The sequence below is a fragment of the Budorcas taxicolor genome, chromosome 5 (assembly GCF_023091745.1).
Source record: "Budorcas taxicolor isolate Tak-1 chromosome 5, Takin1.1, whole genome shotgun sequence".
NCBI lineage: Eukaryota > Metazoa > Chordata > Mammalia > Artiodactyla > Bovidae > Budorcas > Budorcas taxicolor.
Window position 1 is genome coordinate 132,507,149 of NC_068914.1, and position 12,495 is coordinate 132,519,643.

A 12,495-nucleotide genomic window follows, 5' to 3' on the forward strand; every position below is an offset into this window, starting at 1 on the left:
CTGGACATGGAACAACAGACTGGTTCCAAATAGGAAAAGGAGTACGTCAAGGCTGTATATTGTCACCCTGCTTATTTAACTTATACGCAGAGTACATCATGAGAAAGGCTGGGCTGAAAGAAGTACAAGCTGGAATCAAGATTGCCGGGAGAAATAGCAATAACCTCAGATATGAAGATGACACCACTGTTATGGAAGAAAGTGAAGAGGAACTAAAAAGCCTCTTGATAAAAGTGAAAGAGGAGAGTGAAAAACTTGGCTTAAAGCTCAACATTCAGAAAACAAAGATCATGGCATCTGGTCCCATCACTTCATGGGAAATAGATGCGGAAACAGTGGAAACAGTGTCAGACTTTATTTTTTGGGGCTCCAAAATCACTGCAGATGGTGATTGCAGTCATGAAATTAAAAGACTCTTACTTCTTGGAAGAAAAGTTATGATCAACCTAAAAGCAGAGACATTACTTTGCCAACAAATGTCCATCTAGTCAAGGCTACGGTTTTCCCTGTGGTCATGCATGGCTGTGAGAGTTGGACTGTGAAGAAAGCTGAGAGCTGAAGAATTGATGCTTTTTAACTGTTGTGTTGGAGAAGACTCTGGAGAGTCCCTTGGACTGCAAGGACATCCAGCCAGTCCATTCTAAAGGAGATCAGTCCTGGGTGTTCATTGGAAGGACTGACACTAAAGCTGAAACTCCAATACTTTGGCCACCTCACGTGAAAAGTTGACTCGTTGGAAAAGACTCTGATGCTGGGAGGGATTGGGGGCAGGAAGAGAAGGGGACGACAGAGGATGAGATGGCTGGACGGCATCACCAACTTGATGGACGTGAGTTTGAGCAAACTCCGGGAGTTGGTAATCGACGGGGGGGCCTGACGTGCTGCGATTCATGGGGTCGCAAAGCGTCAGACACGACTGAGTGACTGAACTGAACTGACCCCACAACAATTGAGCCTGTGCTCTGGAGCCCAGGAACCACAGCTACTGAGCCTGTCTGCTGCAACTACTGAAGCCTGCACTCCACAGAGCCTGTGCTCCACAAGAGAAGTCACCACAATGAGAAACCCACACACTGCAGTGAAGAGTAGCCCCTGCTCACCACAACTAGAGAAAGTCCTTGCAACAGTGATCCAGCACAGCCAATAAATAAAGGAATAATATTATAAAAAATAACATGAGATGCAACTTCAAAGGCAGAACAATGGTAATATCACAAAATGGATGGATATGATAAAATTTGAAAAAAAGAAAACTATGTTTAATAAAACAGGAAATTGCCTTCACAACAAAATATAACTTGGAACTCATTTACTCGGTAGTTTGTCGTTTATACAGCAAACATAAACAATGGGTCTTACCAAGCAAAATGCTCGTCTCAGATGCTGAATTGCCATACTGCTGCTCTACGTATTTGAACACATAAGTAACAGAACCAATGTGGCTGCTGGCTTGTAGCAGTGTCAAAAATAATATTAAAACATACAAGGGATTGGTAAGGATGCTTTTCAAGGACTGGAGGAAACCTATAAAAACATCAAAAGAAAGAAAATATAATGCAGCTTAAATATACATAAATATCTTAATCTGGTAAATATAATTTTTATGACTTAAAATTCCGTAAATATATAGCACAAAAAGTCAGAGTACTCTGCAATTCTACTGCCAGCAGTTTTCTTAAAATATATTACTTCCATTCTTTCCTTATGTACATTCATATTTTTATGAATAAACTAAATAAAATGAACTATTTATTTTGTTCATTTTATTCCCAAATGGGATTAAGCATACATGCTGTTTGTTGTAGCAAGTTGCTTATTCACTTCATATTTGACTAATAGCACTCTACCATACAACTGCATACATGTTAGTTCATTTATTCATTTGTTTAACAAATGTTTGGGTTTTGATTGGGTACCAGGTAATATGCTAGGCACTGAAGGAACAAAAGCTAATGAAATGTCTCATTTATTAGCATTTAATAATATAATGATTCTATTAATAAAATAATTAGTAAGTAGAAATTTACCTTAAAAATAGTATGAACCCAAAGCTCACAAAAATAGAATACTAAGGTTCAAAATGTAAGTTTAATTTAGTACCAGGACTCAAAACTCTTTTTCTGGTATATAGTTTCTACCATAAAATACTGCCTCAATAATTCTGGCAGTATTAGCAATCACCTTTATTAAAGAGATATTGTGTCTCAAATGGCCTTTTGACAACAGTAGGCAAAAACCCCATGCCTATAGACAGGAGTGTAAGAAATCCATAATTTCTATAGCAAGAATTATGTGATTTCAGTCTATGATCACCAGGTTAACCAGCTGCAATGGGAGGTAAAGTGAAAAGAACTACTTAGGAAAACAGTGGGAAGTATCAAAGTTTTGCAAGACTGAACAAGATATCGTTCTGGAGAGATGGATGGTATGCACTTTGAAAGATCTTGTGCCGTAGAACTCTAAAGGTTTCCATCAAGCATGGTCAGAATCAAACCTTCTATCCAATGGTAATTAAGAAATAGCTTCATCTGCTTATGACAATAAGAAAAAAGATTAGGGCAAAGGACTTAGAAGAGGGAAGAAGAAGATGTATGGAAATATATAGCAGGAATAAATAATATTTAAAATTATTAGGTCAAAATGCTAAACTTTGCTCATGGGACTCCCCAATCAGGAAGAACCATTGACTTGTGAGGCATTCTATGTGAGTTGTGATATTTGATCAAAAGAAATAAGACATATAGGTTCTCCAAATCATTGAATTTTTGAGGTGACTGAGAACTTGGACATCAATTGTACTTCTACGTAATCATGATCCATTATGTAACCTCAATAACTTGATCAATAAATAACGCAAGTGACATTAAGCTGATTATTTCAGAAAGAAATTGCTCCATTTTTGGTTGATTCTCCATGTTTACAAATTGTTTCTTTAATGAACTGAAAGCTTTATTTCTTTCTAATCAATTAGTCTTATTTCTGTTCAAATTAGGTATATAATTTTTCTGACTAAAACTTCTTAGTTATTTCACCTGTTCCTAGTAGCACATATGAAGGACCTCTTTGCTATCTCATATTGGTCACTATCTTGCAAACACAGTTGATAATACAGATGATGTTAACAATTGTTCTAATTTTGTATTTTCATTATCCTCTCCATTCTTTCTGGGCTTACAGTCAACCACGTTCTTTACAGGTTTAAATAATCAACTACTTTTAATGGGTTTAATCTGCTGCAGTATGAAAATAGCATAAATTGGATGAAAATTCAATGGGATGCTACTTTTATTTGCATATTAATTTCAAAAACCTCTTCAGTGATGTGCTGGTAAATGTTTAACAATGGATTCTTGGGAGCACAGTGCCTGATTTGAGTATTTCCCAATTTTGGTAGTAAGTGGTGGTAACTTCTCCCACTTGGCCAGTTTCAAGTTACCAATGTAGTCAAAAAATTAAATCTCCCATGAGCCCATACAAGTAACACCACTGCTTTCAGATTAGAGCGATGGGGAGGAGAAAGTAACAATAAAAGGAGTAGGTGGAAGAACTAATGGGAGGGAGCACTTGGGCTCCACCAACCTCTAATGTCACTTCAGCTTTAACTTGAAAGGTTGCCAAGGGCTCAGGTGTTGCTCTGCTTTGACTCTTCCTGCTCCACCATTGCTGTGTGATCTGAAAACTGCACTGTTAGCATCTCATTGTTTCAATCATCTTGCTCTGACTGCTGCTGGATCAATAACAGATTAGTGCTCCTAAATTGTTCTCTATTAGTCTTTGGCAGCTTATGTTGGAAAGGAAAGTCACTATCCTCTACTATGGAGGATTCTTCTTTATATGACTGACTCCAATCCTCTTTGCTACTACTCGTTTCTACTTCATTTTTGAATATTTAGGTGAGCAATGTTTTCTATATAAGTACCAAGAAGACAATCTTATTCTAATTATCTAGAAAGAAACTTGATCTAATTTCCTTCTGCATACTCCATGTCTCCACCTAAGTATAAAGTTGCCCAATTTATAGGCACTCAGAATTCCTTATATAGGCACTATATGGCTGTTGCCTATATTCTTGTTACAGCGTCACTGTATTCAAATACTTGAAAAACAGAGGCAATATTCTATTATCAGGGCATAATATGATTCCTGGTACCATTTGTGAAGCAAAAGAAAGGAAGGAAGGGAGGGAAATAAAGAAGGGAAAAAAAGGAAAAGAGAGAAAGGAAGGAAGGAAGCGAGAAAGAACCAAGAAAGAAAAAGAGAGTCCTTTTAACTCATAATTTGTACTATATAATTTGGAAATGACTACATACTTTTTGGTTTACTAATAATAGATAGTTTTTTAACCTTTCTGGTTTCTCCTTGCTAAAGACCACAGCCTAATCCTCTTCTCTACAGAGCTGATATGTGTTCAGAAAATATTATGAAGTTTTTTAGTAGGAATCTTAGAAGACTAATCCAGCCAAATTTAGTACAGAAGAACATTCACTTTAGATGGTTTGAGTGTGACATTATTTTTGAATATTTACCTCTCTCTTTCACTGGGATTAACAACTCCAAACTGACTATAAATGTGAAATACTTACCAGTTATAGTGTCAGTAACATTTTGCCCAGTCTTGGTCAAACTAGCCATTTGACTTTTCTCTTCATTTTTCATAGGCAAAGATATTGAGGATGCTGAAGCTTTTTTTTCCTTATTTGGCTTATCCAAAGTTTTGGGCAAGAAAAAGAATGGTATAGAAGAAATAATGGATATTAGTCCAGCCGCAAGGAAACCAAGCCACCAGGCACCAACCCAACGAGAGTCCTTAGGAGTTATTCTGATAGTGCCTAGAATAAAGAATTAGAAAAAGCCAGTCAAAAATCATTTTGAAGTGCAAGAATTTCTGGGAAATATTGGTAATAATTGCTGTACTTCATAGATGGAGAAAGTAAATGATATTTCATCCATTCTGAGACAATGTTTTCTTTTTTTCACACATTTTCAATTTCGAAATAAGGGTAAGTCTAACATTTAAAGACATCTTACAATTGCTCTTGTTATCAGTCACGACACTGTTGTCGTTGATGGAGACTATGTGAACTTGGTGGTTTTGTGTTGACATGACTGAACATCTGTCCTTATGGAACAATTAAAGCCTGCAAACTATTTAAGGGCCAACTTTGGAATTCCTTGGTGGCTCAGTGGAAAGAATCCAACTGCCAGTGGAGGAGACACAAGAGATGGCAGCTTCCATTCCTGGGTTGGGAAGATCCCCTGGAGTAGAAAATGGCAGCCCACTCCAGTATTCCTACCTAGAAAATTTCATGGACACAGGAACTTGGTGGGCTGAAGTTTATGGGATCGCAGAGTTGGACATGACTGAGCATCACAACGATAGCAATATGGAAGGCATGAATCCTCACTGTCTGAAAACTTATATTGGCATCATCTTCTGAGGTCAAGAAATCACCAGCAATGAAACTTACAGCAGTCTGCAAGAAAGTCCCAGAGCTAATAGTAAGGTTCCCGCCCCGCTACTAGAACCTGCATTTCCAACTCTTTGACAGCACAGAGGATGATAATAGTGAAGATATATACATACTGAAACTCCGAGTTCAAAATCTGAACTCAAAATTTTAGGGAAAATGTAACCATTTTATTTCAATAATATTTTCCCTTAAAGCTGTGTGAGTGATATGCATGTGCAATATTTGTGTGTGTTAGCCACTCAGCTGTGCCTGACTCTTTGCGACCCCATGGACTGTAGCCTGCCAGGCTGCTCTGTCCATGGAATTTTTCAGGCAACAATATCAGAGTGGGTTGCCTTCTCCAGGGGATCTTCCTGACCCAAAGATCAAACTAAAGAGACCCAAGGGTCTCTTGCATAGCAGGCAGATTCTTTACCTTCTGAGCACCAGGGAGGTCCATGTGCTATATCTAAACAAGTATAAATGAACTGTTTCAGTGAGTATAAAGTAAAAATTCTAATAAGGAAGTACCACACACACAAACACACCCTAGAAATCTGAAGCACAGGAATGGTGGTGTTACTCTTTGATCTATAAGAAAAACTCTTTAACATGAGAAAACATTGAATTGATATAGAGAAGTAAATTATTCATTCTATTTATTGAAGTGGTTTTAAACTATACATAGATCTGAGGTTAAAATTGATTTGCATGTTCATATTATTTCATAATCAGCAACTCTGGTAGACTTTAGAAATGATTAGTAAAATCAGAGACTCCATCTATATGCCAAGTACTTATTCATCATCTGTCAGAAATGTCACTTTGGTAACATTTTTTTTTTTTTTGTGCTCTATCCCTGGTCTACACAAAAGAACTAGAGGTCATAACCTGTCTAGACACAGCCTTCTGAAGTGTTCTCTTTTGCTCACACACTATCATAAAAATTGGAAGATTCTACACGGAAGTCTGGATTTCTAGATTTTCTTATAAACCAATCAGTAGATTTTGTCAATGATGTATCCTGATTTCTGCATGAAAAGAATAGGTTGAGCCTGAGTAATAAATTCATTTTCAAGTGTGTTCAGAGGGTAGTTCACCACCACCAGTTCTTACAAGTTTAACCATCATACTTAACACTCTTTATTCACTTGTTATCTCGTGGGCTCCTTTGGCATTGGAGCTCGCCAATGTGCACTTCATATTGTGTTTACAACACACCCATGACTGACTAAGAGAAGATGTAATTAAGTCTTGACATTCAGTGGTAGAAATGGGATTACCATGTGTCTAAAACACTATGAGTAGTAATTTCTGACTATAGAGAAGAGGTTACAAAACTATAATTCCAAATATTTTAATAACCATTTATTCCTAGGTTCCTGGTGGTAAAAACAATGATGAACCTGGAAGTGAATGAATAGAAACATAGAATATGATTCACACATCCAAAATAGAAGACATAACATATTCCATCAGGTCCACATTTTAGTTTTATATTTAAATACTTGCAAGACTGTGGTTATCATTGGACTGCTGTGAAGTCCACTCTATGTAGCCCTGGTGCAAATCTGATTTGGAAATCTGATTTGCTTATTTCCAAATGCTAATTACTTATTATATGTCAATGGAGACACTATATTGTTATGTTCTAAAAGAGATGGCATATCGGTGTACGAATATTTGTGGCTCATTGTGATAAAGACTACAGTAAAGACCTGCTCTTGGTGATTAACAGGGGTGTTTAACTTTTGGTGCCAGTAGAACATGGTGAAGTAAGGCTTCTCTGAAGAGGAGCCACATTTTAGAAGAGACTTTAAACTATGTAGATAGAGAGGGTTTTCTATGAAATGCAGGTAAGTGACATCAGAAAGCCTACTGAGAGACCTGCAATTAATTTGCAATATGTTGGATGAAGTCATCTTAAGTTTCTTAAATTTTCTTATTTTGTGCTTAGCTGTAAAAACCTGATTTAGATAGCTATGTGTGTGCTTAACTGTGTCAGACTCTGTGGCCCCATGGACTGTAGGTCCCCAGGCTCCTCTGTCTATGGAGTTTTCCAGGCAAGAACACTGGAGTGGGTTGCCATTTCTTACTCCAAGGGATCTTCTTGACCCAAGGATTGAACCAGCATCTCTTACATCTCCTGCACCTTCAGGCAGATTCCTTACTACTAGCACCACTTGATGTCGACAGGAGATGTATTTTATTTTTATTATAGATATTAACACATTTCCTGTTTGTAACTTTTGATGATTAGTCTGCAAAAAGCCACTGAAAGAATGAATTCACTTATTTGGAAGAATGCTGTCATGTACTTCAAAAGCATTATCATGTTACCTTGTTCTGAGAGTACTTACTCAGATCCACGTATCCAATATCCACATACATTTTAGAAAACTGAGATACCAGTACAAAGCCAATGATTGGACCAATCATTGTTACTGCAAGCAAATTACCTAAAAACATTATAAAACATTTTTATTAAATGCCAATAATACATGGTTCTTATTAAATTTTTAAAAGTAATACTACTTAATATATTTCTCCAAATAACTTTTACATTAACTAAAAGAATGAGTTGAGGAGCAGTGTTATTGCAAGTTACACCCAGGGAAAGTAACCATAAAATCTACTATTTTCTGTACATTACCTAAATACAAAGAAGAATGTCCTTCTTCAGCAAAATCATCGATGTAAGAAATCCCCAAGGGGCCAATAGGGGTTTCCCCAATTCCACGAAGCATATTACCCATGAGAACATATATCCACATATATGACCCAGAATCCTTTTCCCAACCTACATAGACAAGAAGATGCTTTATTTTAGACATTAATCTTAGCATTCCTATTAAAAACTCAACTAACGTAACTCTTTAATTATTCCATTTAAAGTGTTTTGTTCTTTTCTAATTATAAGAATGATTTATAGTCACATTACAGAATTTGACAATATAGAGAAACACAAAGAAAACAAGTAAAATGATCTGTAATCCCATCACACAGAGAGCCACTTCTGATGTTTGCTTATATCTTTCACATTTTTAGTGAACACAAAAATATGCATAATATTCTTTATGTTCTTATAGCAGGATTTTAATGACTGCATCATAGTGTGCTGAATAAGTTTCATCATTTCTTTAATCAATCTCTTTCCTTGTTTGTTGTTTTTAGCTGCTGATTCATGTCTGAGTCTTTTGCAACCCCATGGACTGAAGCCCACTAGGCTCTTCTGTCATGGGATTTCCCAGGCAAGAGTAGTGGAGTGCCATGAGATGCCATGATTATAATGATAGATAAATCCTTCTGTATATTCCTGATTATTTCCTTTAAGATAAAGCAATAAAAGTACAATTGCTGATTTAAGCAGATATGCATATTTTTGCCCTTTACCATCTTAAAAATTAACCTCCAAAAGATTAATTTATACACTCTCTATAATACATAAAATGTGGCTTTCGCCTCTACCTCATTTCTTTTTATTTTTAATCTTTTCCTATCTAATAGGGAGCAAAATCTTTAACTAGTACTATAATAAAAGCGATTTGTGTTTTAGTAGGTAAATAATCTTTAATTTGTGTAATAATTTGCATTTTTCATAGAGAGTAAAATTACATTTAAATGTATTCATGCCACATCCTCTTCTTTTACATTAGTTGCCTATTTTCTTTGCCAATTTCATATCAAAATATTTCTTTTTTCTTATTGCTTCTAAAAGCTTTTTATATATTAACAATGAATTTTGTCTTACATACATGAAATTGTTTTCCCTGTTGTTTTTAAATAAACTTTGCTAATAGATAATATAATAGTTTTTTATAGATGTAATATAATTGTTAAATTTTAGAATATTTATTTGTGACAGTAATATTCAGTAGTGTGAGTTCAATTCTTACCTTTTTCCACTACCTCCAATGATGTTCTATTGGGTAACAAACTTTGGTTAATCGAACAAGTTGGTAAATTTGATGTTGAATTCTCTGATGGATTAAAAGTGGTGTCTTTAGAATACCTGTAACTGTAAGAACATCATTATATTTACTGAATAGTTTTACTTTTCCCAGAAATGCAGAGGAATTTCCCCCTTTAACTGTACCATTCTCTTCTCCAAATTATCAGGATACTCTTTATCAGTTTCCCAGCCTATACGTTAGGAGAAATGATAGGTAAAAGTAAAATAGAATTGTTCGCTAAGACATGTCATGCAATACTCCCCAGGCAAGGTGGATTATCACATTACTGTCATCCTAAGAATTCTTATATTCTGGTCAATGCATGAAATATCTTGGTTTCAAGTTTCAAAAAAATTGCTAAGTGCATTTATTCATCCCTTTGAATTATCTTCAAAGATGGTTACAATCTAAACTTTCAAATTTAATTTACAATCATACTGATTCACGTGCATTTTCTATCAATAATTTACCTGAATTTCTTTCATGGACACACACACACACACACAGTCATATGCCTGACTCCTCAAAACTTAGTTTAAAAAGTTCTAGTCTATTTCAATTTGATAAGGAAGAACTTAATTAGAACAACAGAGATGGACCTACTTTTGGACTCTGAGGGAGAGGGAGAGGGTGGGATGATTTGGGAGAATGGCATCAAAACATATATACTATCATGTAGAAACGAAGCGCCAGTCTATGTTCGATACAGGATACAGGATGCTTGGGGCTGGTGCACAGGGATGATGCAGAGAGATGATACGGGGTGGGAGGTGGGAGGGGGATTCAGGATTGGGAGCTCGTATACACCCGTGGCAGATCCATGCCAATGTATGGCAAAACCAATACAGTATTGTAAAGTAAAATAAATTAAAAAAAAATACATGAATGGATGAAAAGGTATTGTGCTTAGTAAAATAAGTCAGGCAGAGAAAGACAAAGATTGTATGTTTTCACTTATATGTGGAACCTAAAAAAATAAAGAGAACATATATAACAAAGCAGAAACAGACTCAAAGATACAGAGAACAAATTAATGGTTACCAGTGGGAAGAGGATTGGGGGAAGAGAGAGTAAATAGGTTAAAGGGATTAGAGGTACCAACAACTAGGTACAAAAGAAATAAGATATTAAGATGTGATGTACAGCGCAGGGAATATAGCCAGCATTTTATCACTATAAGTGGAGTATAATCTATAAAAATAATAAATCCCCATGTTATGCACCTATTACTATTATAATTCATCCATTATACTTCAATAAACAATATAAATTAAAAATACTGAGGTACCCTGTGAGTTCCAAGGGCAACCTACTGTATGCCAGGCATTATGCACAACTCCAAATCACTAGAAATAAAACACACAACTTTTGTTATCAAAATATCTTACGTCCTCTAAGATAAACGTATATGATGAAAGATACAAAAATGTTAATATGTCAGGTCCTGAGTTGTTGTAAAGGAAAGAGAGATGATCAACTTTGCTTGGATATTCAGAAGGGTGTGGATTCGAGAAAACTTCAGATAGAAAGGAGTTTAACAAGTAGACAAAGAAGGAAAAACACTCAAAGCTGTAGAAACACTATGAACAAAAGTATGACCTATTATGGCACATGTGGAAAACTCCAGACCTATAATGTGGTCCTCAACCATGGGAAGCCGTGTAAAATGAAACTGGGAAGACAGTCAAGGTCAAATCAATGAGTTATCTGTATATGCAAATGAACCTAGATATTAATTTTTAGGCAAGGAGACTTTCAATACTTTGACTATACCAACAGTGAGAAATATATTTTGCATCACAATCACAATACATACATATCCACACACACACACACACACACACACACACATTTATAAAACCAAAAAGAAAGTTTCACAGAATAACTGTTTTCTTCTATTCTGTTCTATTCTATTCTATTCTATTCTATCATATTAAAAAAAATTGTTGGTCTCAATAATCTGAATTGATTTATTGATTGACAAGTTTTTCAGGATCTGAATTTTGAAAAACACTGTTCTAGGATATTGGGAGTTTTAAGTAGGAGTAAAATAATAAGATTTTTGTTTTTAAGATGAACACCATAGTACTTCCTTGCTGGTCCAGTGGTTAAGACTCCAAGCTCTCTATGCAGGGGGCCTGGGTTTGATCTTTGGTCAAGGAACTGGATTTCACATATTGCAACTAAAGATTCTGCATACTGCAATGAATATTAAAGATCCCATGTGCTGCAATAAGACCCACTACAGCCAAATAAATAATTTTTAAAATAAAAATTACAAAAAGTAAAATGAATACTGTAGTATAGAATGTGAGTTACAATGAAGTTGGGATGGGATGCAGAAAGTCCAGGCCAGAGATGATGGGAAAGAAAAAAGGGAAAACTTTGACATGTAGGAGGTAGAAAAACCAAGATTTGGTGACCACTGGTCATGTGTACTGAAACAAAGAATAAGTCTAAGATGAGATCCTTGACTTTGGTTTGAATCTCTCTGTGGATAAATGAATCACTGCTCAAAGAGTGAATGTGAAAAATCTGAGCTGGTTTTGGCACAGAGATAAATTCAGTTCTGAATATATGGGTGGAAAATGTTTGTAGGATGTTAGGCTGGAGATACCCATGAGGTGGTTGATTATATAACTCTTGAGTATAAGATAAGTTCACTGTACAGTGATAGTTGCATTTAAGGCATGTACTCGACAGAAATCATGTTGAGTGTAAAGTGCAGAAGATTGGTAAGGGAACTTAGGCAAGACTGACCCTATGGCATCAGAAGCAGAAGGAAAGGGTGGGTATGATGGAAAAGCCAAAAGGAGGAAACAAATCAAGAGGGAATAAGATGATGGAAATAAGAAGGAACAGTACCAGGAAGAAGAAAGACCTTATGAAAATCAAATATAGTAATTAATTAATAACAAAAAGCATGGTTGTTGGCTTTGATAATGAGTAAGGTATTTATATCTTTAGCAGAAACTGCTCATTGGCTCTCAGTATCCATTATTCTCCCCTTTCTATAGTAACAGAATCTAGGATCTTTAGCTGGGAAATGTATGCCTGAAATAAAGTATTTTTTCCCGAGAACTTTATATCTA

At 35.7% G+C, this 12,495-nt stretch overlaps 1 protein-coding gene across 1 annotated transcript in view; it reads right to left on the bottom strand.

Moving 5' to 3' along the window:
* The window catches only part of LOC128047740 (solute carrier organic anion transporter family member 1B3-like), a 73,934-nt gene that overhangs the window by 17,841 nt on the left and 43,598 nt on the right, over nt 1–12,495 (bottom strand). Inside the window, exons 4-8 of the mRNA XM_052640096.1 lie at nt 9,347–9,468; nt 8,104–8,250; nt 7,811–7,909; nt 4,584–4,829; nt 1,360–1,524 (exon numbers count right to left, since the gene is read on the bottom strand). Coding sequence (XP_052496056.1) covers nt 1,360–1,524; nt 4,584–4,829; nt 7,811–7,909; nt 8,104–8,250; nt 9,347–9,468 — 779 coding nt within the window. The remainder of the gene's footprint in view (nt 1–1,359; nt 1,525–4,583; nt 4,830–7,810; nt 7,910–8,103; nt 8,251–9,346; nt 9,469–12,495) is intronic.